The 25460-nt window shown below is 39.4% G+C and overlaps 1 protein-coding gene across 1 annotated transcript in view; it reads right to left on the bottom strand.

Annotated features, from left to right (window-relative positions):
- Nucleotides 1-3815: 3815 nt before the first annotated feature.
- The window catches only part of GALNT5 (polypeptide N-acetylgalactosaminyltransferase 5), a 71944-nt gene continuing 50299 nt past the window's right edge, over nt 3816-25460 (bottom strand). Inside the window, exons 8-10 of the mRNA XM_036742978.1 lie at nt 16256-16336; nt 14041-14202; nt 3816-5264 (exon numbers count right to left, since the gene is read on the bottom strand). Coding sequence (XP_036598873.1) covers nt 5124-5264; nt 14041-14202; nt 16256-16336 — 384 coding nt within the window. The 3' untranslated portion in view covers nt 3816-5123. The remainder of the gene's footprint in view (nt 5265-14040; nt 14203-16255; nt 16337-25460) is intronic.

The following is a 25460-nucleotide window of genomic DNA, read 5'->3' as shown; positions in this document are numbered from 1 at the left end:
TGGGACCATGCAATTTTATCATTACCATTTTTCATTCTGATGTCATGCCTCCTTTCCTTCTATTTTAATCAAATAAATATTACCATTGTTTCTGGAAAGACCTTGTCAATTTACTGCCCCACTATATCACTCAGTCATTCGTCAAGTGTTTATTAATTGTTTACTCTGTGCCAGGCATTGGGGATACAAAGAAAGACAATAGACCCTGTCTTCAGGAAACTGACATTCTAAAGGAGGAAGCAAACATACAAGTAACAGGATGCATAGAGGCTATATATTCAGAGTAGATAGAAAGGTAATCTCAGAGGTGGCACTAGCAGCTGGGGGAACCCAAAAAGGTCTTGAATAAAAGGTAGGATTTATGTTGAGTCTTGAGAGAAGCCAGAGAAACTAGGAGGTGGAGGAAAGGAGGAAGAATATCACCAATGTGGAGGAAAGTTCATTCAAAGACACAGAGATAGGAAATAGAGCATTGTATGCAGCAAGAGGACAAGTATGGTTGGATTATAGTGTGCTGTGGAAAAAATTAAATTTGAAAGATAGGATGGGAGCAGGTTGTGAAGAATTTTAAAAGCCAAATGGAGGACTATATTTGAATCTGGAGGTCAGAGGGATCCACTGGACTTTACTGAGTTGGAGGGTGGTGTTGACATTATTAAACCGACACTTTAGGAAAGTCCCTTTAGAAATCGAGTGGTGGATAGATTGGAGCGGAGAAAGACATGGGGTGAGGAGACTAATTAGAAGTCTATTTCAATAAGTCCAAGTGAGAGGTGATAATAAGCACCAGGGTGGTTAGCTGTGTGAATGGAGAGAAGGGAATCTATGGGAAAGACATTGTGAAGACAGAAATGACAAGATTTAGCAACCTATATTCAAGGTGAGGGAGAGTGAGGAGTAGAGGATAAACCTGCCTGACTAGGGAAAAGATGATAGAAGTTAGGAAGAGGGGAGAATTTGAAGAGAAAAATAATGAGTTTTGTTTTGGACATGTTGAATTTGAGATATCTAAAAGGCACGTGCTGATGTGGGACTGGGGCTCAGGAGACACACTAGAGCTCAATATACATTCATCTGCACCTAGGAATTATCTGCAAAGATATGATAATGAAACCTATGGCACCTAATGAGATCAATACACAAGATAAAATAGAAGGAAAAGAGAGGAGGACCCAGGACAGTTTGGTGGATACCCTGAGTTGGTGGGTATGACTTGGACAGATATCCAGCAAAGGAAATTGAGGAGCACTCAGAAAGAAAGGAGGAGAACCAAGAGAGAATAGTGTTACAAAAATGTAGGAAGGAAAGAATATTCAAGAGAGGGTTATCAACAATACTAAAAGTTGTAGAGGTCATGTAGGATGAAAATTGAGAAAAGGCCTAACAGTTAAGAAACCATTAATAATGCTGAAGACAACAGTTTTTGTTGAATAACAAGGTTCAGAAACAAGATTGCAGAGTATTAAAAAAAGGAGAGGATAGGAAGTGGGGATACTTGTGTAGATGTCTCTCTCTCAGGAGTTTAGCAGAGAAAAGAGAAGAGATATTTGTCAAGAACAGGCAGGCGTGGTGAGAACACAAAAGGTTTTTTTTTTCCCTTTTTAAGATGGGAAAGACATGAGTGTATTTGTAGGCAGTAGGAAAGGAAGTAGTAGAAAGGGGGAGAGAGAGTGGGTAGGTAGGAATCATAGTTGGAGCAATCTGTTGAAGAAGACAGGAGGGGATGAGATCAACAGTGCTTGTAGAGAGGTTGGCATTGCCTGTGTAGAAGCATTGTCTCTTCATCTGAAACAAGACTGAAGGAGGAGATAGGTGGGGAAGACTTGTAAGTGATATAAGACACGGAGGAGGGAGAAGAGGAACATCTCCATGAAAGGCCTTAATTTTTGTCAGTGAAGTATGAGAGGAGTTCCTCAGGAGAGAGGGGGAGGTGATACCATGGGAGGTTTGAGGAAAGATAAGGTTTAGAATAGCAGCTCTGGGGTTTGGGATAACCACTTGATTAGGGATAGCAGAACGTTTGCCTTAATGCAATGAGATACCAATTGACATTAGTTAACATAAATTCCTAATGGATCCACTTGCCATCTTTATGTATTCTCAGACCATAACTTCTCTTTCTGGCCATCACTCCCCTTCATGTGTTGTCTTCCCCATAATGAGATAAGCTCCTCAAGGGTAAGGACTGTCTTGATTTTGCAGTCATATTTCTAGTACTTCGCACCATGCTTGGTCCATTGTAAGTACTTAACAAATATTTTTCATTAACAGAACTATTGAACAAGAATGGAACAAAAATGTTCTTTAGACTCTAAGGCATATGAAAGGACAAATACAAGATGTACTAAAAAAATCCCTTATAACATTCCCAATTTAGACTTCAATATATCTATGATAAATATGTTAAGGTGAAGTCAGGAATAAGACTACAGTGTCTACGTGAGAGGAAATTTCTTTGTGCAAAATATCCAAACATCTCAGGCTGGGTTTCCTGCTGGTTGGTTCTGTTATAATAATTCAAGTCCTTCTGAGACTGAAGTTCAATTTTCTCTGAGAAGTCTGCTTTTGGCTATGAAGTAAAGTCCTATAGGCTGAAACAAGAACAATGGCTTGAAACATTTCACAGTTGACTTGAGGTGGCCCAGGGACATGAGGCATGTAGACAGTGTGTTCAGTTTGGTCAGTAACTCAGAGATTCCTTTGATGACTGGCAGGCACTTTCTCCATATGGCCTCGTGTTGCAAGATGAGTTTTCTTATTTTCCACCCCTTCTTTGTGATTCCATCTGCAATGTCGATTATTTGGACAAAGCATCCCATGGAGTACTGAGGAAAGCTGACTTCTCTGTCCATCCTTGCCTCAGCACTTTTGTGCAGCTATTTTAAAAAAGCGAATCAGATCTAAAGATGCTAGTTCTGTTATCAATTCATCATGCATGTGAGTTCTACCACCTGAACCTAGAGCCACAGCTAGGAATTCTTGTGCCCTGGACAAATGCTGAAAGAGTGAATAACACGGACAGGCAAAGAGGATGGCTAGGCAGAGGGCAGGGGTCGTGCACCACAGATTCTCATCTGGTAGCTTACTATTTCAACTATTCTTGCCAGTTAGGGGAAAGTTCTGTTGTTTCTAAGCTGCTAGTAGAATGCAAGCTCTATATATTCCTTATATATTCAGTGCTCTGGGAAGATAGCCTAATTGCCCCACTCTAGTTATGTCTCTGATCCAAACAAGGGCAGAGCATTATCAGTCTAAACACAGCCTGATTTTCCTCATACCTCCTAAAAGTTTATGTAACTCATAAAAATTCTGATATGATCATTTATAGTATAGTAGCACCTCATTCTATAATCCTCCTAGGGAGGAAGTATGTACAGAGTACTGGACCTGGCTCTACCAACGAATTCTTTAACAAGGGGCAGTTCAACTGCCCTTTCTGACTCTTAGTTTCATCATCAGTAAAATAGAAAATTTGAACTCTGGGTCCATTTCTGTGATCACAGAATGTGGAGGAGATAGGTATTTGGGGACAAAGAGAATGCACAAATATACATTGGGAGGACAAGAAGAATGCACATATTCTAGCTTTCTGTTTAATAAATGTACCATGTGTCACTATGTCCAGAGAGGACATAATTTAAATTATAATTATGGTAAGTTGCTCTACAATGGAGTTTTACTCTCTTTAACAGCATCTATTTAAGTGTCTTCAGGCACAGTTGGGTTGTCTATTTTAAGATCTGTATGTTTTATTTACCCTGATTTAAAAACTTTTCTATTCCTGTAGATCTTGATTCTGCATCAAAAGTACAGTAGTATTTTTTTGTACTCCATACAAAAAATATAGGAATACCTGAGAAGTTCAGAGGCTCAATTTTGAATAAATAAGTATTTCATATGTTATTAGTATTATCAAAATCTCTTGAGCGAGTGTTTTGCTCCTATCACCCATCAACTCATGATTTTTCTTTGCTTTCTGAGTGATGATTAACTTGTTCTCTTCTGTCTTAATCCCTTTACTACATATGCATTGTGGATGTGAAAGAGTCAATTATTCGTCACCCTTCTGTGTGTTTGTGAGTCATATTAGATTTCCGATTTCAGAGAATTTTTCAAGATTTTGGGGAGGAGTTTTATTTTTGGTAAAAGAATTTTTTCCTTTTAGAGTTCTATTTTTTATTTCCTTTGTTTCAGGTTTCTCCCCACTGCCTACCTTGGTCTCATAGTATATTTTGATTTTATGCTGAATTTCTTATCTCTAAAATGTGTTGTCACCCAATATGGAATCATAGTCCTAGAAGTGGAAGGTTCTTCTAAATCTTACATTAGCTCTCTTTAATTCTTGTTGTGAGATCTTTAGTTCTTTTAAACCAACACTAGCCAAAAGAGCTATGAAAATGACCACAAATGTTGAAGTGAAATCTGAAGAGCAAAGAGGAGTAGGAAGGTACTTCAAGCCAGAGGTTGGTTAAACATTTGAAGCTTTCTTCTCTACCACTAGTATCATAGACTCATGGCCTAAGAAAGTATCATGCAAAGCTAACCAGTCCATTTACTTTCACATAAAGCCACCCTTAAAGCATCTCAGACCAACATAAACATCTGAGGTCACACCAGCTTGAGAAACTCAGGTGATAAAGCAATTTTTGTTTAAGGAAGGCAGTAAGAAGTAAAGACCAGGCTATTATTTGGCTAAACATCAGGCTAATCTTTGGTTATCTTCCAATACCCTCACAGTACTACCATGCTCAACAAATAACTTCTCACAGTACCATGAATTTCCTCCACAGTTAATTCTGGAATTAAATCTAGTCATGTTCTGATCTTCTTGATAAAACTTGTGGAGGGAGATGATGAAGTTCTAGCACAGTAGTGTGACAAAGGCAAATTCAGTGTTGCCAAATACTGAAGCAGGGCCCCAGTCCAAAGTTGGAAAACAGTCCCCTGAGTTACCATTAAGTTAAATGACACCATCTTGATGTAGCTTTAGACTTCCTTTCTCATGTGCCATTAGTGTTGAAATCACCGCTGAGTAATGTAACATTAATTGAAATCCTTGTCCCGATGTCTAGTGACCCTCACTAGATGAGAACATCATGGTTTGGCTCTGATTATCTCCCTTATCAGGCTACATGGTATTTTTCAAATTTCCATTTCTGATATGGATTCATAGAATCACAGGCAGTTGCCGTTAGGGTCTTTCCAGAATGGCTTGCCTCCAAGCACCTCAGCTGCTTCCAGTGCTCAAGAATAAGGTGGTCCATCTACAGAGAAAGAGGATATGAGAATGAGCCACTACTGAGTTCAGTTCAGCAGTCAACATTTACATGGAACTGGAACAAGCAATGAAAGTAACAAGTAACAAATTTTATCATTCCTTAATATTTCCCCTACCAACTGTTCACATGATAACTTCATGATCTTTAAAAAACATATTTGTAAAAGTCTGTGCAGTTTCTTTCTGTCTCGGATCTAAACTAGCCTACCTCTGTCACACCTCTTTGGTGGTATGAATGGTAGTTAGCTTCATCAAAGAAAATGATTATAAATGAGGTTCCATTTATAGAAAATATGGCAAGATCCATTCGTTGATGGCAACAAAACAAAAGAGAAGCTATTAATTTGTTAATTAAATCCATTCATTAGGTTTCTATTTATAAAATGTTAAAAGTGAATATAGAAGAAAGTGCCATAGATCTATAGCGAGAGGACCTGGGTTCAAATCTCACCTCTGGCACTACCTATCTGACCTCATGCAAATCACTTAATCCCACTGGGTCTCAGATTCTGTCCACATCTGTAAAATGGACTAAAAGGTGTTTGAGGTCTCTTCAACCTCCATGCCAATGATCCTATAAGCATTTGAACTATAACGTTTCTGTTGCAGTCTCTGGCAAGCTGCATGCTGACATCCTCATAAGGCAAATCTGATAGGACAGAGGTTTATATTATCATTTAATATCTAGTGCACTCTCTCCTCAAATTAGATAATCTATCCAGTCTTTGCCTATGGGTTTACACTTTTTAGACTATACCTTCCTCTCAATTATCCATGATAATTGCAAGTGGAATGCAAAGGTGCTCATATTTGGTTTTGAAATTCTCTATAATATTTTTATTCAGATTTACCTTCTTAATTATGTCTTGTTTATGATTAATTTGCATTATCTGAGTATACATTGGCTGGAGGTGGGTGGGAAAGAAGTGGTGTAGGCATATATTCATTGGTTTGCGAGGAAGTTAGTCTAGGGTATAATGATATAGAACAAAATCCCCAGGGACAGTCCAGATTGCATGTCCTTCGTGTCGATATTCAAGAACTGATTGTTCAAATATTCCTCACTTTACCAACAGTCAACTTACGCACAATCCATGTATACATTCAGAGTGGGAGCAAGGCCTGAGCATAGAGGCCCAGTGTCCACTCTGGAGAGAACTTCAACTTTTCTTTTGCAATTCACAACAATCCAATGACTGAGGGAGACATTATTCTTTATGTTCTCTTAGAGTTGTGCCTTCTCTTACACCATATAACAGAGTTAATAAGTTAATAGTGCTCAGGATCTTGTAGCCCAACAGTACCCTGCCCCTAGAAGCCAATGAAAACAATTGTGTTTTTGGCATTCCTATTTGGAACTTAGAAAAATTTCTATTAGAAACAAAGTTGTAAATGGTCATTAAGTAAAGGTGCAACAGAACTTTAGGCTAATCATGTGTTAAGATGGGCCTTTGTGGGCTGGCCTGGAAATTGAGGCAGTGTGGTAGAGAAAGGCAGCATGGTGTAGTGTGTTACTTGAAATAGGGAAGACTTGGGTTCACATCTTGCCTCAGATACTTCCCAACTGAATGACCCTGGAAAAGTCAAGAAAGCTCCCCGGGCCTGTTTCCTCATCTGTAAAAAGAAAGGGCCAGACTCCATGACCTCTATGATCTGCTTCTGTTCTAAATTGATGATCCTATCATCTTAACTACTATTTTTGGCATTATTTCTATGAGGAGGTGTAGTCTGGGGTCTAAAATGCTCCATATAAATATAGCCGTTTGGAACATAATCTGGACATGAGTTGGTGATGGTCCACCTTAGAAAACAATTTGTTACCATTTATTTTTGACTTCTTACGTGGTCAGGGGGCATTTTATTATCATCTAGAGAAAAAGCCAAGACTTCTCCCAAAATGTCACTTTTTCCACAGTGAATCATTGGAGGAAAAGTGAAATTGTAATAGGCCCTTTGAAGGTCTATTTTTGATAAAACCCAACAGTAACTCTTCATCAGGGGTTAATCACCTTTTAAAAATAATTTGCCAAGGTTATGACTCCCTTCCTTCTGGTGTGAAAGGGTAGTGGAGAGAGCTGTTGCTCATGCTCTGACTTTTAGAATTACCTGGCTTACTAAAAGTCATGCCACATGTCACCGGCTAGACTCATACTATCGTTTTCAGTCTCTGAGTTTTTGGTGGGTTGCTTGCTTTGTCATTCAGCCCAGTTTTACCGTACCAGCCACCAAAGCCTCACTCTGTTCTAGTTCCTGGTTTGTTTTGCTGGAATTTGGCCAGGGGTTTTCAGTCCACAAATTTATTTCCTTGACTTGATCTTCTTGTTAGGGAGGGGAAAACTATTAGTTCTTACGTGATCATGATGACCCTTTGTGTGCTATTATTATAGGTGCATTTTAAGAAAAAATGAGAGTAGAGAAAGGCATTTGCCAAATGTATAGATAATTATAAGTTTTGAAAATTTAAATGTCACGTTGCCACAATTAAAAATATTTACAAGTTGTTCTAAGAAAGTTAGAGGAGAGATAGATAGATAGATAGATAGAGAGAGAGAGAGAGAGAGAGAGAGAGAGAGAGAGAGAAAGAGAGAGAGAGAGTGCTTTTGTTCATATGTCAAGATGCCATATTTTCTACATTATTGGAGCAATGACGAGGTCAGGGCAAAAAAAATTTTGTCTCAAGCCTTTTAAATTTAGAGGACACAAACACAACACATGGACTTCTTCAGGAACTAGAAACATTTACTTACTAAGAGCTGAGTATCTAGCTGCAAAAGCAATTAGTTAGAATAGGAAGCTACTAAAATATGCACACTATTAATAATGTCAACCTATGAACCATGGTAGAAACTAATTGTTGTTCCTGCTCAAGTCATAGCTACTTCTGTTAGTTTTACATAACGAATTGAAAAGGTGTCATAAAAGATGCCAGTTAGTGCTGCTTGTCCAAGGCACCAAAATCAATAGTTCTAGTCCTGGTGTGTATATTCATCTCATAGACCTATATCTTAGAGGAAGAGGGATGTTATTTAGTATTCTATTGTAGACCACACTGTTGTGGAACACATTGTATCTTATTAAGGGCATAGTATAAAAGCTAAAGGAAGAAGGAAGTCATGTGCCAAGATATAGAAAAAGTGAGCTTATAGATACATTCATGTTAGTATCATGTGGGCTTTGGGGGAATATTTTTCATAAAAAAGAGTCTCAAGTTCAAAAAGATTGGGAACCATCTGTCTAGCAACTGTATCATAAAAGCAAATAAGGTTAGTTTGACACGATCTGTCCTTGATGAAGTTATCTTGGTGATCACCAATTCTGTTTCTAAATATTCACAAACCATTCTTTTAATAACATGTTGGAGAATTTTGTCAGGATTTGAAGTTGTTTGCTAACTGATGTTGTGAAGACTCTACCCTATTCCCTTTTTGGAAAACTAGTCATTTGCCCATCTTTTGTCCTGTGGCACCTCTCATGTTTTCTGTGCTCCTTCATCCAATGGCTCAGCATTCCTACCTGCCAGTCCTTTTCAATACTCTGGGATGTGGCCATTTTAGGCCATGTGGCTTTAACTCACTGAAGGCAGTTGCTTGCTTTATTAGTTTCTCTTCACTTATCCTGGGTTTCAACTACCTATTAGCCTTTTTTTTTTGTTCTATCCCTCCCCACCCAAAGATCATTCTCCTTGGCAAAGATAAATGAAATTAATTAAATAATTCTGCCTTCTTTCAGTTATCCAATATAACAATCCTATTCCTCCTCAGCAGTAATCATATACTTAGCACAGGGTCCGGCAAGTAGCAGGTGATTAATAAATGCTTACTGATTGATTTTCTTCCTTTCATCTTCTTCTTGCCCCAAACATAACTTTCAGTCATAGGATCATAGATTTAGAGATGGAAAGAATCATAGAGGCAATTTAGTTCAACCCTCTTCATTTTACTGATGAGCAAACAGAGGTTCAGACAGGTTAAGGGACTTGCCCAAGGTCATACAACAAGTAAGTGTCTGTGGGCAGATCCTTTCAGTTAGTGGCCAGATTTTGCTGATTCTTCACTTTAGCATTTTCACTATCCTTATTTCTTGGGACCCATCCTCCACCATTTGCCCTTTCCCCCACCCCTACTGCCCACCTTCTCAACCTGCCCAACCTTGAAGTTGGTTGATGCACATCCAAATGAGTTTCATAAAGCAGGACTTCTTTGACAGGCTCCTGGGAGTCATTTGTGTTGGAATCCTTAACATTTTATCTGGGGAAGCTTCCTATTCCTTCCGGGGCTGACTGCAGGATTTTATGTCATGGGATTCTATCTACATTTTTTCCTGACCCTGTCATATGGAAGAAATGAGAGTTCGATTCCTCAAGTAAAAGGAATCCCTTGCCTTTTTTTACGGTGAGCAAGTCACTTAACCTCCACTTAGATTAGATTACCTCTGAGGTCCCTTTAAGGCTTAGCCCTATGATCCTATGTCGGCCCCAAATCAAAGGACATGTCAGAATATCTCTTACGTTCTTTTCCTCTCTATCACAAATTTCAAGTTGGTGAGATTACTTCCTCCTAAAGTTTACATCATTTCTACAGCAACAGCCAATTTTTCTTTATTTATTAGAATCACTTTCAGAAAAGCACCTTGTCTTATCACTTAGGCCACTCTTGGAAGGTCTAACACAAGAAGTAAAACACCAGGTTCAGCTAGAAGCCTTTCCTGCTCTCTTTAATGCTGATGCTTCCCCACTACAATTTTCACTTTGATCTGTCTATATCTTGGTTGTAAACAGTTTTTTTTTGCCTATTGCCTCCCCCATTAGACTCTGAGCTAATTGAGAGCAGGGACTATTTTCCTTTCCTGTATCCTGAGTGCTTAGTGCAGTGCCTGGCACGTAGTAGGCACTTAATAATTGCTTGTTGACTTGAGGAAGGCCATAATACTGCTAACATCGGGTTAGCTGAAGTCTCCAATTTTCTATAAACTTAACTTTTATGCTAGGATTGAGTTCCGTTCCTCCAATTCTTCATTTATTTCCTCCCTCTCTCCTGGTGGTCTATAGTATACTCACATGACAGTATCCCTTCTGTTTTTCCCTTCTTTGACCTTCACACAATTGCTGTAAGCTATATTTACCATACTGCTCTGGTTCTTAGATTTGCACATGTGAATGTATATTTTTAATAATGATATAATGAATATCCATGACATCCTTTATCTATTCTGTTCCTATTGGATGTGGCATACTATTCCATAGCTACATTCCAATCATGAGTCCCATTCCAACATTCAAATTCCCATGAGGATGTCTTTATTTCCTTGCATTAGGATTTCCAGTTCACCTTGCATATAGCACAATTAAATTCATCGGCACATAGACATCATAGGTCAGAGGTTTTATTGCTGGCTATAGGTTTTATTACTGGCTGTCTTCTTGGATATCGTCCCTTGTAAATTAGTGGTTCTATCTACTGATATTATTCTCCCTTTTTTTACCTGCTACTCTTTGTAGCATCTAACTTGAAAAATATATATGGGCAGTTTTCTCCCTTCCTTTCTTTTTTAGTCTGAATACTTCAGATTTACAAGACCCTGGACAAATTTTTATTGACCCTTGTTAATTCTACTTCACCTCTGGTCAAGAATCAAGCATTTCTATATTTTAAGCTTTAATCTGGAAAGGTTCCAGATATCAGCTTACCCAACTTTTCACTTCTCAAACTTAACCTTTGTCTTATGAAGTCCCTTCTTTTAATTGGAAGCAATGATGAAAATGCCATCTATACTTCTAAAATACTCAGTTCTATGCTCAGGATAATTCTTGGTGCCTTCTGGCATTATCATTCATCCCCACATGAATCACCAGAAGTGGGTAGTGGTTGTCAGTTTTGACAAGTCTTGGGAGGTTCTCAGTCATATTCTGGATACATTGCCCAAATACAGTAGATCTCTCAATATTTTTTGTCAGTTAACCAGTGTATAATTTTACACTCCTCAGAAGGGAGTCACCAGGCACTACTATCATTGCTTTTTACTTTGGCCATTAAAAGATTACCTTTCTCCTTACAGCTCTCGTGAATCCATGCCATTCTTTGGACTATAAGAAGCTGCCTCAGATGGTATAGTTTCCTCCTCTTCCAAAAACCTCATACCTATTACTTAGTTCCAAGCATTCAGTAATCTTTCTCCCTGTTTCTTCATATCACATTGTTCCACCCTTAACCTTCTGACACAGATGAAAATTCCTTTTCTGTTTCTTCAGCTCCTTTTATCATTTTTGCTTTACTTTGAAGTATTTCCTTTATTTTTTCCAGGAGCCTTTCATTTTCTCACCTTTCTTAAAGAGGGGAAAAAGCATCATCCTTTTACTTCTTTCTCCAGAAAAGAGACCTGTTTGCACTCTGTGCAAACTATCTCTTATGCAGCCCAGAACAAAAGCAAAAATACTACAGTGTCTAAAGGTCATTGCAAAATTCCCTTTGCATTTTATGCCTGCTGGAAGTGAAATCATTAGTTTCCTGTAATTCTTGCTGGTAGCTCTCTTAGACAATTCTTATGGCAAACTGATCATTTGCCCTACTTCTTTGCAATGTTGGGGCTCCTGTGATGCTTTATATATTTAGAGTGGATTTCCAACCTTTTCTTGCTATATGCTTCTCGATCACTTGTTCGAGGTCACATAGCTGGACCTTTAATCTCTGTTTTTGGACTTTTCTTAATCTTGTCCTCTTTCCATTAGACTGGGGATTCTTAACCTCATTTTGCATCATGGACTTCTGGCATTCTGATGAGACTTATGGACCCTTTTTCAGAATAATGTTTTAAATGGAGAAAATAAAATGTGAGACGTAATATTTTCCGTCCAAGATCACAGACCCCTGAAATCTATCTATAGACCACCCTATAGGGGTTCCAGTGGCCACATGTTAAGAACCTTTGCATTAGATGGCTCCTTTCTTTCGTCAGGGAATTTGGACCGAAGGTCTGAAGGCATAAAAATTGTACTTGTGCGAAACGAGGCTTTGAAAAGATTAGGTGCCGTAGTATGTCCAACCCTATTTGAAGGTATGTATCCTAAGTCATGTATTTCCTGTTCCCTTGACCTTCCAAAAGTTCAATCTATTTCCAAATATCTTTTGTCACTATCCTGCAATGGTACCTGAAATCCTTGTCATTTATACAATTTTTTTACAGGTTTTCTGAAGACATGTACATTTTTATTTAAGTCATGATATTACCTATATAAACCAAACAATTTCAAGTACCTACTATTTTTCTAACACTCCACTAGCTAAAATGACCCAGCTTACACATTAACAGGGATCAATTTGCCCAATTAACTCAGAAATACTTTTTGTCACCCTCACATAGAGTAGGACCTTAAGTGAGGGAAAGACCTCTTCTCATGGCTTCCCCTGAATGGTATCCCATCAGTCCAGGACAACATTCTTTATTCTATTCCCTATTTTAACCCTCATCCTCCACTCATTCAATTCTGTATCCTATTTCCTCAAAGCCCTTGTCCGTTCTAAGTGGGAAGGATGATAACAGACAAACCACAGAAAACAATACCTAATAATGAACTAGCCACACAAAATGATCCCAAATAGTATGGTGGATGGCATGATATAGTAGAGAGAACACAAGATTTGGAGTCAGAAGACTTAGATTCTGGTTCTGGCTATGCCAATAACTAGGCATCTAATTGACTGGCTAGGGCCTTGGTTTCTCAGTTTTCCTTTGGGACTCCGTTTCCTCAGCTCTAAAATGAGAGGGTTGAAGCAGATGATCCCTAAGGTCCCATACATCTCTGAAATTCTCTATAAGTTGACTTTTGAAATGAGGGAAAATCAGGAATAGATTTGCCTAGCTATAGTATCACATCACAGTAGACAGCTGGAAGATTTCGTGAATAGAATGGATGCTTGGCAAGGGCACCAAAAGGACTGGGTGAGTACCAAAGACAAATTTTTCCAACTTGAAAGTTTTGTCTAGAGCTGGACCTGGTCTTCTCAATCTTCAGGGGAAGAGATGGCTGCCTACAAATATGATTTTCAGAACATCAAGAAATCTGCTCCCTTCCCTGCCCGCCCCCCCCACCTCTGCCTTGAAATCCCATCACTAAGCATTATTTCTTTGATTTATAGCTTTGTCCCCTGCTACAATGCAACTACTCCTAGAAGAAGCAATATGTGAAACCTGACCAGATATTTGTGTTTACACTTAATGTGCATGTGTATATCTGATACTTCTCAGTAAAAAAAGGGTGGGGAGAGAGCATGAGAGTCCTAAGTATCAGAGGAAGACTAGATAAGAATAAAAATATCCAGGGGTACGAAAGAGGAGGCTGCCTAGCCCCACTCACCTCCCAATTTAGTGTAGAGCAGGCCCCTGTGTATCTTAGATTATCCAAACACTGCCTCTAAGGGTCATCTTGGAAGAGGTGAGATCTCCATTCCAGCCTAGCAGCCCCAATATCAATGTTGTTATTAACTAAGAAATACAGCTATTGGAAACAAAATGTGACTGATGGAACCTAGCAGCAGCTGGAATAATGGGTTTTCTCTGGAGAAGTAAAAGGGGAGGGGAGAAGTACCAAGGCAACCATTAAAAGTGTATATATTTGCCCCTCTCCATGAGTCTTTATGGAGCCTCCATTTGATAATAATCAAACCAATGTAAACCACATGATTTAGGAGGCTCACAATAGGGACCCTACGTTTGATTTTATTGAAAGCTGAATGCTGTTTTAAAATAGACATAACCATTCTACTCACCTGTTCGGGATGAAGGACTCCCGTCAATTTATGTAACCATTTCAGCTTTTTGTTTCTGTTATCACAAGGGTACAGTCTCAGGTCTCTTACAACAGGGACAGGCGCTAGGCACCTGTCTCCCTGTTTAATAAGTTTTAACCAAGTGTAGTTGAATTGTTGGGACTGTGGGAATAATGAGGAGATTGTCATTAGCAACAATCACCATCACCAGAAAGTTCATTTTGTTCCCCTACCCACTCCTCAATACAACTGGTTCCTATTTGTCCATGGGTACCATGAAGGCATGTCCTGTTAAATGTTTATACCATCATATGAAATTTCCCAGTGCCTGGATTCTTCCCCAACCCCACCCTTCTCCATACCAAGTATTCCAATGAGTATGTATCAGGTGTTAGGGAGCAGTACCCGTTTAAAGAAGTATAGTCCTGGGATAGAGGCTCATCTTTTCAATTTTAATGATATGTTTTACCTGCCACTTGCCTGTCCAGATTACTAGGGCTCTGGCTTGTGCTAATGTGCATGGCTACAATGGGAGAAATTTACGTGTTACAGACTCTGACTCTTCTAGATGTCCTTTCCAGCTCCAGCAGCCTATGACTCTAAAGTAGGCCAGTGACCAGTTGCTCCCAAAGCTTTAATGTCTCTTCTGTATGCCCCAAAGAGTTTCAGTAAGGGAGCTATCAATCACAGTAGATTGTGTGGTATAAGCAAGAAGAGGAACTGTTTAGTAAGGCTATAGGTGAGTGGTAAAAGAGCATTGCTCTGAGACTCAGAGACAGAAAGAAAGGGGATTTTGGATGATGTGATTCTAACATACTCTTGGGATTTCCATGATCCATCACGCTCTTCAATCAGTTGCTGCCAGAAAGTAGCAGAGGGGCTAGTTCACCAAGGTTGGCATTGGGCATAGGTCAATCATGATTACTTTGAAAAATTTTCTTCTTTTACTTTGATAAGCAACAGCTGCTTGCAAACTGCTCCCTCTGGTTTCTTATCCCTTCTGTCCCTCTCTCAGATCACCCTCCCAAACCACTTCCTTCCCACCCACCTCCACCCATGCCCAAATACCCAATTCCAGGGACAATCTCCTCTAAGAGAAAGTTGCAAGAGGACTCCAATTAGAGAAGAGAGATCACAACCCAAGTCCCTTCTGTCCCAGATTCCATGAGGAGCAACCTGTAGTAGGGTCCTGATCTTCATTTTGAGAAATGGGAATAGGTTGATTGAATAGGGATTTTCCATCCTGGAGCAAGTGCCATAAACCCAGAGCAAATTGCTCGCATTGCACCCTCAGTTGATTGGGGTGGGTTGGGTAGCAAAAGGAGTCAGAATTTCTTTGGGATACCTACAAAAGACTGCTGCTTGGGAATGTACCAGAGAGGACCAGAGAGAGACAGGAAAGTAGCTCACCCTAACCATCTGGTAGCATACTATTTTAACTGGTTTATTTTGTTAACTCAGTGCTGAACTCTATTGTTTTTCTTAAAGGATGGTTGTCAGTTTCTTCTTAATTCAGTCCCCTGGAGAAAAGTTCCAATCATTCTGCATTAGTCTATGCTCTGGGCACTCTTTGTAGATTAAAGTTTGAGAGGGGGGCTATATTGAAACTAGAAATAATTTGGTCTGGGAATCTTGTATTGGGAAATAATTTTCATATTGCTGGAGGCAAAAAAGCCTAAATACCTCATTTCGCCCATGTTCCTTCTTCCCATTTTTACCTGCGGATCAAGGGTGATTCTAGTTCAATCCCAGTTAGCTGCTTATTCTGCTTACTTATTAACATAAAGCAGAATTATTGTCAGAGTCACCTAGCAGGCTGTGTTGGGGACAGGGAAAGGAGACCATTCAAAGTGCCCACCGAGAATCAAGAGAGTCCTTGATCTTTCTCCCATCTATCTTTCATTTGGCAGGGTTTATAATAGGGGATCCCCATCATGACTCAGAGTCTGGGATTTCTTTAACGTTCCGAAGGCAAGGGCATGGAGGGAATCAGAACTGTGCGTCAATGGTTAGGACATGGGGTTTTCTCAGCTGCTAAGGAGCTCCTTGTGACCTGGAGAAGTGGTCAAAGTGGCTATGACCTTTTGACACTAGTCACAGGCTTAGTGTATACACAAAGTTTCTATGATGCATTGAAAGACAATGATTCATTTCTCTAAAGGAGTGAAAGGCCACAGTCTTAACCCGTCATATAGAAAACCTCATTACAACATACCTTGCTACCACCATCACACTCTTCCAGAACAGCTGTGGTATTCTCAAGAGAAATGCATTTGCCCAAGGCTACGTTAATTATCTGGAAAACAAAACTTAACTGTGAATTTAGAAAAATCAGCCCAGAGCAGAGCATAGACGTGTGAGTGCCACAAGAAAACACCTGGAGTATAACCTTGCAATGAGGCTAACAGGTAGCTAAGTGAATTGTTTAGTGCTATATGTTTTGACTGATCAGAGATGTAATATAATCTAGCCAAAGTACAGCTGCAATCTGTCAACTTAAGCTTTAGTGATTCAGCCCCAGAGCCTACAAAGAGAAGCTTTTAATTAACCCTTGCCTAAAATGCGGAAGAGAGCTTGGGCAAAAGGTAGGATGGAAAATTTATTTTTCCAAATACAGTTCCTCCACCGAATATATTAAAAGTCCCCACACAGACTTAAACTGATAGTTATAGGTTTGAGAACAAAGCTACCTGGCTGATGTCTTTATGGGTACTGATTCATAGCTGAATTGGTTTCTCTAACCTGGTATCAAAAGACAGAGGAATCCAAGTCAGTCTCTTTCTAATGTCTAAAGTTAGATAAAATTCATTAAGCAAGGCACGTAAAAACTAATACAGAGTTGGGGCCCTAAGTCACCTCCTTCGCAGGTCTTCAGCTTGAGGAGAGATTTAAAGATTAAATAGATTTAAAAGATCATAGATGAGGCAGGCCATCATTTGATGCAGAAAGGGTTAGTCTCCTTTGTTCTCTCGCTTGTTACACATTCCAGGGTAGCCGTGATGGGAGGTTAGGCTGATGGAACAACTTAGACACAGGGCAGTTAGGAGGCATAGTGAACAGTGTCGGATTTGGAGTCAGTAAGACGTGAGTGTGGATGTTGCCTCAGATGCTCAGAATCTGTGTGACCTTCGGCCGGTCTTTCAAATTCTCAGCCTCAGTTTTCTTAAATGAAGATGATGAGAACACCTACTCTTGAGGGAACAAGCATCCTCCTGGTCCCCAGGCTCTCAATCTGGGTGTTATCCTTGACTCTTAATTATCTCTCACTCCCCATATGGAATCTGTTGCCGAGGACTTTCAATTTCACCTTTGAAACATCTCTCTCATATTCCTTTCCTCTCTTCTGACCCTGCCACCACTCTGGTATAAGCCCTTATCTCCTCACATTGAAATAGTGAAATAGCCTGCCAGAAGCCTCTTTCCACTCCTGTCCATCCTTCATTCAGTGATTTTCCTAAAGCGGTCTGACCTACTCAGTAAACTCCACTGGTTCTCTGTCACCTCCAGGATCAAATACAAAATCCTCTGACGTTCAAAACCTTTCATAATCTGGCTCTCCCTACACCTTTCCAGCGTTCTTATACTTTATCACCCTTATATTTCCCCTTCCCCCCACATCCTGGCCTTCTGGCTATTCCTCAAACAAAACACTATCTGGCTCTGAGAATTTTCAACAGCTGTCCCCCCCCAATATCTAGAATGCTCTTCTTCCTTATTTGTGTCTCCTGGATTCCCCCAATTCCCAGCTAAAATCCTACCTTCTATAAGAAGCCTCTCCCAACACCTCTTCATTCCACCTCCTTCTTGTTTGTACAAAGTTGTTTGCAAGTTGTCTGTCCCCTAAAGTGTCAGCTCCTCTGGGGCAGGGACTGTTTTGTGGCTTTCTTTGCTTCCTCAGTTCTTGGTGCTGTGCGTGGCACATAGTAGGCGCTTAACAAATACTATCCCACAGAGTTGGCATGAGGATCAAATGAGACAGCATATGTAAAGCACTTTGCAAACCTTAAAATGCTTTATAAATGCTGGTTGTGATGATTGTTTCTGGGGAGGGGTGGAGAGTAGTGATATGGTGAAAAAAAAATCCCTGAATTTAGAATTGGAAGGCCTAGTTTTAAATCCCAGCATTGCTGTGTGAGCTTGGGCAAGTCAGTTAACTGAATCTTGGCCTTAATTTCTTCATCAGTGTTTCTTTTTCATGCCTAATTGTCCTTGAGACATGCTGTATGTTGTCTCCCACATTAGACCGTGAGCTCCTTGAGATTAGGGACTGTTTCACCTTCTTTTGTCTCCTCAGTGCTTAGCATAGTGCCTGGCACATACAGGTGCTTAATAAATATTATTGACTGCCTGAATTTATTTTTATTACTTTCCCATTTCTTGACTGTCACCCCCACCCTCCACTCATTTATTTTTCTGTAATAATACTGTGTTTGAAACCTTAAGCACTAGAAACTTCTATTCCTCTTAGAACCTCACTTTCCTACTGGGGACATCATTGGTGGGGAACCAGTTGGATATGTCTGAGTAAGACCCTTGTTCCTACCCATAACTTCCCTATGCTCTATAAATTCTTGGGCCCAAGTTGGTTTTCCTGGAGGTTGTTTCTCTAAGTTGGCTAAGCATTTTGCAGGTCAGCTTGCAACCCTAACAGGAAGGTCCTCTTGTAGACCTGGCATAGTGCTGGATTTATAGCCCTATGTTGAGGAAAGGTACACTGCCCAGGTAGAAAAGGTGTCATCTATTAGAAGAATGATCAGATAGTTTTGAGGCTGTGAATGCCAAGGCTGAGGAGCCCCTTGTTTATAGGACCACCACCAATATTTTTTCCATTGTAGCCTGAAGACTATTGTATCCTAAACCTTGACCTGATATATTCTGCTATCACCAGATTCTAGTTGCTTCTCTTCTCACTTTTCACTGTTCACTGCTAAGTGGTATAGTGAATAGGATACTGGACATGAGATAGGAAGACCTGAGTTCAAATCCTGCTTCACTTAAGTAGTTGGGTAACTTAGTTGACTTCTTGCAGCCTTAGTTTCTTCATCTGTAAATTGAGGAGGCTAGACTTGATGGACTCTCTACTCAAATTATTTTCTGGATCATTCCGTCTCCTTATCTGCAGCCTTGACCACAATGGGATGACTCTGTCCTAGAACTTGTTCTCTCAGTGGGTGAGTCCTCAGTTGGGACTGCAATTTCTTGAGGGAGTATAGTTATGTTCAACTCACTCTTTGGATCACTCATGTAGCAACCATGATCCATTACAGACTAAGGGTTTTTTTCTGAGAGGTTAAATGACTTACCTACGTCATACACCTAGTATGGGATTTGATGAGATTTGAACCTGGGTCTCTTGAATATAAGACCAGCACTCTATCTAATGTGCTTCTTGTAGAGAGGAAATATAGCATAATATGATTTTTTCAAAGTATGGTTCTTGGACCACTGGGGGTTCTGAGATCCTTTCAGGAACTTTGCAAGGTAAAAACCAAGATGTTATTTGCCTATTAAAATGCTCTTCCCTTTTCTAACTACATATCTATGTGAGGGTGGATTTTCTTCATATACTTCAATATCATGACAGATTGAATACAGAAGCAAATATGAGAATCCAGCTGTCTTCTATTAAGCCAGACATGAAAGAGATTTGCAGAAATATGCAAAATAATACCACTCTTCTCACTGATTTTTCTTCATTTTGGAAAATATAGTTATTTTTCTTTGAAAATGTTATGTTAACGTGTAATAGATTTATTATTTTTAAATGAATTAATATACATTTTTAGATTGGATGAATTTTAATTTCTAGTGCAATAAATATTTATAGATATAACCAACACAAACAAAAGCTCTTGGGAAGGTCCCCAATAATTCTTAAGAGCGTAAAAAAGTCCTAAGACCAAAAAGTTTGAGAACTTCAGGGATGGTAGAAAAGATCCTGGATGAGGAGTCTGGAGGCCTCTGTGTCAGTCCTAACTTTGCTAGGTAGGTAGCTGTATGTAATTTCTTGGGGAATTAACTTCTCTTTTCTCAATTGCCTCTTCTGTAAGATGAGAAGATTTGATGAAATAACCTCTGTAGCAGTGGTGGGATTCAGCCAGTTTGCACCGGTTCTGTAGAACCAGTCCCTAATTTTGGGTTGAGTTCTGACAACCTGTTGTCAGCAGGGGCGGAGCCTGTGCCTGCCACACTGGTGGGGGGGCGCCTCGGCTGAGTTTGTGGAGAACCAGTTGTTAATTCATTTGAATCCCATCACCGCTCTCTAGCACTATAATTCTTTGACCATTCTTCTATTTGGCTTTTAGATGAGCAGACTTGGAATATGTCTAAATCTCCCAGTAGACTTTTATTTTCACAACTATTACTGAGAGATTATTGAGTCCCTTCTAGAAGCTGGTTAACTAGTGAAGTCTGAAGAAGGCGTAGTAAGTTGATCTAAATTGAACCTATTGATTCACCAAGGATTTCTCCTAAGCTAACTGAATATCAGGGCAAAGAAAACAAACAAATTAATTTCCTGGAAATAACTGATATGGAGATCTGATTATGAATACAGGCTGATGAGGGGGATTTGGATTGTGGTCTGGTGAAGTGGAAATTGATAAAGCCAGGCTGGCATGGTTTTGTTTGGCTCTAGGAGTAGAAGGAGGGGGAAAGATTCTAGTTAAATTTAAGTCTCCCACCTCTGAATGGGTAGAGTCTTTATTTTGTTTTCCTTATCAGCAATTCTCTTCCTTTCCTTGAGCCTCAGTTACCTTATCTCTAAAATGGGAATAATAAATCACTACCTATCTCACAGGGCTATTGTGAAGAAAAGGGATTTGGAAACTTTAGGAAGTTAGAAAAATGGGAGTGATTATTATGGTTATTCTGCATGGTTTCTCCAGTTTATTTCCTCACATATTTGGGAGGGAAGGACAAAGAGATGTAATTAATTGCTGCTTCTCTTGCTTTTATCAAAATCCTTATTTAACCTCAATATCATCCAAAGGAATCAATATTGCCCAAATCCTTGCTTTTCTGCAGAAGAGACCTCTAAGTCTTAAAAAAAAAGAAAGCAAACAAATCTATTTCAAGTGAGGACCAATAGGATAGAGCTTACTCATAATTCATCCTACATTATGAGAAGTCAGCATAAACACTATTTCATAGAGCCAGAGTTTTGAATCTTAAAGAAAACATGGAAGTCATAATGTTTAAATCTCTCAGATTAAAGATGAGGAAACTGAGGTCTAAAGGAAGTGACTTCTTACAATGTTACTCACTTAGGGAAGAGTCAGGACTACAGGACTAGTAACCAGATCTCCTAGACAAGTAATCTTTTCATTTGTCAGCAGCTTGAACTGATATAAATACAAATGTTCCAGTCCTTTTTCATTACTCAGAATTGGCCATCAAAACTTAATGTTCTACCTCAAGTATAAAAAAAATTGTTTTCTTAAGAACAAAAAAACCTTCATTGGTTTTAATATCCTCATTGATAGACAAGAGGAAGAGAAATGTGAGAAGAAGAAATGACATGTGGAATCTCTTTGCTTGGAATTCTTTATCCTAGGTGAGGGTCTAGCTTAGAAAATAGTAGGAGATTAGTATTGTGCTTAAAGAAGAAGGGCAGGTATACCTCCTACAATCCAAGACCTTTATTTAGAGAAGCCAGCACAGTAACAACAAAAGAGGAGATGTTCCTGGGAGAGATATATAAGGGAAAAAATCTCAGAATCCGTTTTTTGAATGATTATTTCATTTTTGCAATATATGGTTTGTATGTTCAGGCACCATTTTCTAAACTTAGGCCTCTTGCCTAGAAAAGACATGGATCTCTAGTGTCCTCTGGTGGTGAAAGCCTGGTAATGTTTCTTCTGGGGATGCTGAAAACTAGAATTCTTGAAGATGATCAATATTATAATGTGAGGAAAATGAAAAGTGAGAGTCATGATCCATGAAGTTCTGGTTTGGGGCCTGTTTCAAAATTATAATATGATTTTGGGGCTGTTCTGCAGCATTTTATTGGGGAAATGATCATTGACAGAGCTCTGGGGTTTAAGGTTGCTTCCTACAACATGGTGATTTTTTTTTCCCCTTTTACAAAATAAGATCCAAATAAAGGACAGAAACCTGCAAGTTCTTAATAATCAGCTGCCTTCTATTTATTTTGTATTTTCTTATGTAGATATTTGTTGTCTTCCAGATTTAGAATATAATTTCTTCAAGGGCAGGGATTATTTCCTTTTTTGCTTTTCTATTCCTAGTGCCTGACACTGTGCTTGGCCACCTAGGAGGCACTTAAGTGCTTGTTGATTGATGGGCTTTGAGCAGCTAGGTGGCACAGTGGATAGAGTCTTCCTGGAGTCAGGAAGACTCATCTTGAGCTCAAATACAGCCTCAGACACTTACTAGCTGTGGGACCCTGGACAAGTCACTTAACCCCATTTGCCTCCCTTTCCTCATCTGTAAAATGAGCTGGCAAAGGAAATGGAAAACCGCTCCAGTATGTCTGCCAAGAAAACCTCAAATGGGGTCACAAAGTGTCAGACTACTGAAATGATTAAACAACAAAACAGCCACAAGCTTGTTTTAGATTCTGTGTGTGAGTAAATCATATTACAGACTTTTGGAACAGATGAATTGTATATAGTGGAACAAATCTTTAGATCTTCCCATTTCTTCTCTTTACCTTTTCTTCTCCTGGATTTCTCTTACCTACTGCTAGCAAATACCTAGGCATGATGGTAGTGGCCTTCCTGGAGGCCCAACCTTTGTGGCTAGTCTCCTGGGGCTGGGCATGGTCAGTCGTATGGGATAGGCAGAGGAGAGAAAGAAGGGCTGCCGAGTTCATATATTATGAAAGGCTGAGTAAATTCGTTCCTAAAGTGATCAGAAGTACTATCTACTTTCCAGGAAACAGCTTGCAGAATGTGAGCTATGGTTAGGAAGAAGAATGCCATTGGCCAGGAGGAATGGTGAAACTTTCATATTCCTAGATACTGAGAAGATGAATCACTACGCTCATGTTCCAACTTGGATAACCTCCTCAAAGAAGTAAATTCTCTGAAATCAAAGCCCACAGGAGGAAAAAAAACAAACAGAAAACCAAATATTTGTAAATAAAAAGGAAATTGGGGATAAAAACAGTAAATAAAAAATAGCAGACAAAAAATTTTAAAAATGTAACCAGGCTGATGGAGAATATTAAATGCTTGTTGACTTGAACATAGATTTAGATCTCTTAAAAGGGACATTTGAAGCCAGCTAGTCTAACCCTCTAATTTTGCAGATGCAGAAACTTAAGACCAGAGAGTGATTTATCTGAGGTCTGATAGGTAGGTGGCTGAGTTAGGATTTGAAATTAGGGCTAGTGACTTCCAAGATCAACATGCTTTCTCCTGCCTAACATTGCATCTTGAAGCTTGGCCATATGTTTGTTGTTGTTGTATTGTTATTTCAGTTGTGTCTGACCCTTTAAGACCCATTTGGGGTTTTCTTTGCAAGGGTACTGGAGCGGTTTGCCATTTCCTGATCCAGTGGATCCGTTTTGTCAGGCAATCATAGATTAAGTGATTTGCCTAGGGTCACACAGCTAGGAAGTGTCCGAGGCTGGATTTGAACCTAGGACTTCCTGACTCCAGGTTCAGTGTTGTATCCCCTGAGTCATCCGTTGCCTCTAGCTATATGTTTAGGGACTGTAATTTTCTTCTGCGGTAAATTTAAAAGATTTAGACCTAGACAGATTGTCAAAAGAATCCTAAATCACTGGCATGTACTAAAGGCCCTTCCCTTTTATTTCTTCCTTTATTGCTCATATTTCCCATTATGGATTTTGCAATCTAGACAGGCTGTGCTTGTTCACTTACACCTTTCATCATCATCACCATCATCATCATCATCACCATCATCATCATCATCATCACCATCATCATTATCATCACCATCATCATCATCGTCATCACCATCATCATCATCACCATCATCATCATCATCACCATCATCGTCATCACCATCATCATCATCACCATCATCGTCATCATCATCATCACCATCATCATCGTCATCATCATCATCATCACCACTAACATTTATATAGCAGGTTAAGTAAGGTTGGCAAAGCCCTTCATAATATGTTGATTCATTTGATCCTCATAGCAACCCTATGAGATGGATGTTATTATTAATCCCCATTTTACAGGTAAGGAAACTGGGGCTGAGGGATGTTTACTGACTCCTCCAGGGTTACAGAGCTAATGTGAGAGGTCAGGCGTGAACTCAGATTTTCCTAACTCCAAGTCCTTCCCTCTATCCACTCTGCCACCTATTTGCCACCTTTATCATCTCTGTAATCTCATCTATGCCTTGGAAATCCTTCCCCTTTCTCTGCCAAACTATATCCCTCTGCTACTTCCAAAGCCTGCTCAAAACTGACCTCTTTCATGACGACTTATTTAAGTCTACTTCAGTTTCACTGCTTCAATAACTAGATGTTCTTTCTGTCCTGATGTATATGATTTGTAAGACAATAATTTGTATTTTCTTTTCTGTGCAAATATTAGTGTATGTTTGATATGCACATATATTTCATGTCTTTTTGATCTTCCTTCCCAATTGGAGGTGAGTTACACCAAAAAAGGATGTCTATATCTATATTTACATCTATATCTATATCATCTACATCTACATCTACACCTACACCTACATCAATATCTATATCTATATCTGTATCTATATCTATATCTATATCTATATCTATATCTATATCTATATCTATATCTATATCCCAAACTACCTACTAAATCTTTCACTGCTGCTTCACCATCATCATTATGACCGGCATTTATATAGTTTTTTAAGGATTGGAAATTGCTTTAACTATATTATGTCATTAAATGTTCACAATAACCCTGGGAGGCATATACCATTATTATCCCCATTTTGCAGATGAGGAAATTGAGGCTGAGAGGTTTCTCAGAGTCACTCAGATAGTGAGTAGCTGAGGCAGAATTTGACCTCAGGTCTTCCTGACTTCAAACCAATGTGCTATATAGTGTACCACCTAGTCCAGGATGGGGAACCTGCAGCCTCGAGGCCACATGTGGCCCTCTAGGCCCTCAAGTGAGGCCCTTTGAGTGAATCCAAACTCCACAGAACAAATCTCCTTAATAAAATGATTTGTTCTGTAAAACTTGGACTCAGTCAAAAAGCCACACCCAAGGACCTAGAAGGCCACATGTAGCCTGTAGGCTGCAGGTTCCCCACCCTTAACAGATGCTTTATCATGGCCAATAGGTACCTGATCCTAAGAAGGCTAAGCCAAGAACAGGTAAGCTCTAGATATCCTACCAAGCTAGAAAGGTTTCTAGTATATTTCTGGTGATAGACTTTTATGGATGCTGTCCAGTACCAAACAAGATAAATCTGAAAAGATTCAT

This window comes from Trichosurus vulpecula, chromosome 2 (assembly GCF_011100635.1).
Source record: "Trichosurus vulpecula isolate mTriVul1 chromosome 2, mTriVul1.pri, whole genome shotgun sequence".
Classification (NCBI taxonomy): domain Eukaryota; kingdom Metazoa; phylum Chordata; class Mammalia; order Diprotodontia; family Phalangeridae; genus Trichosurus; species Trichosurus vulpecula.
This window is presented reverse-complemented; position numbering and strand designations above follow the sequence as displayed.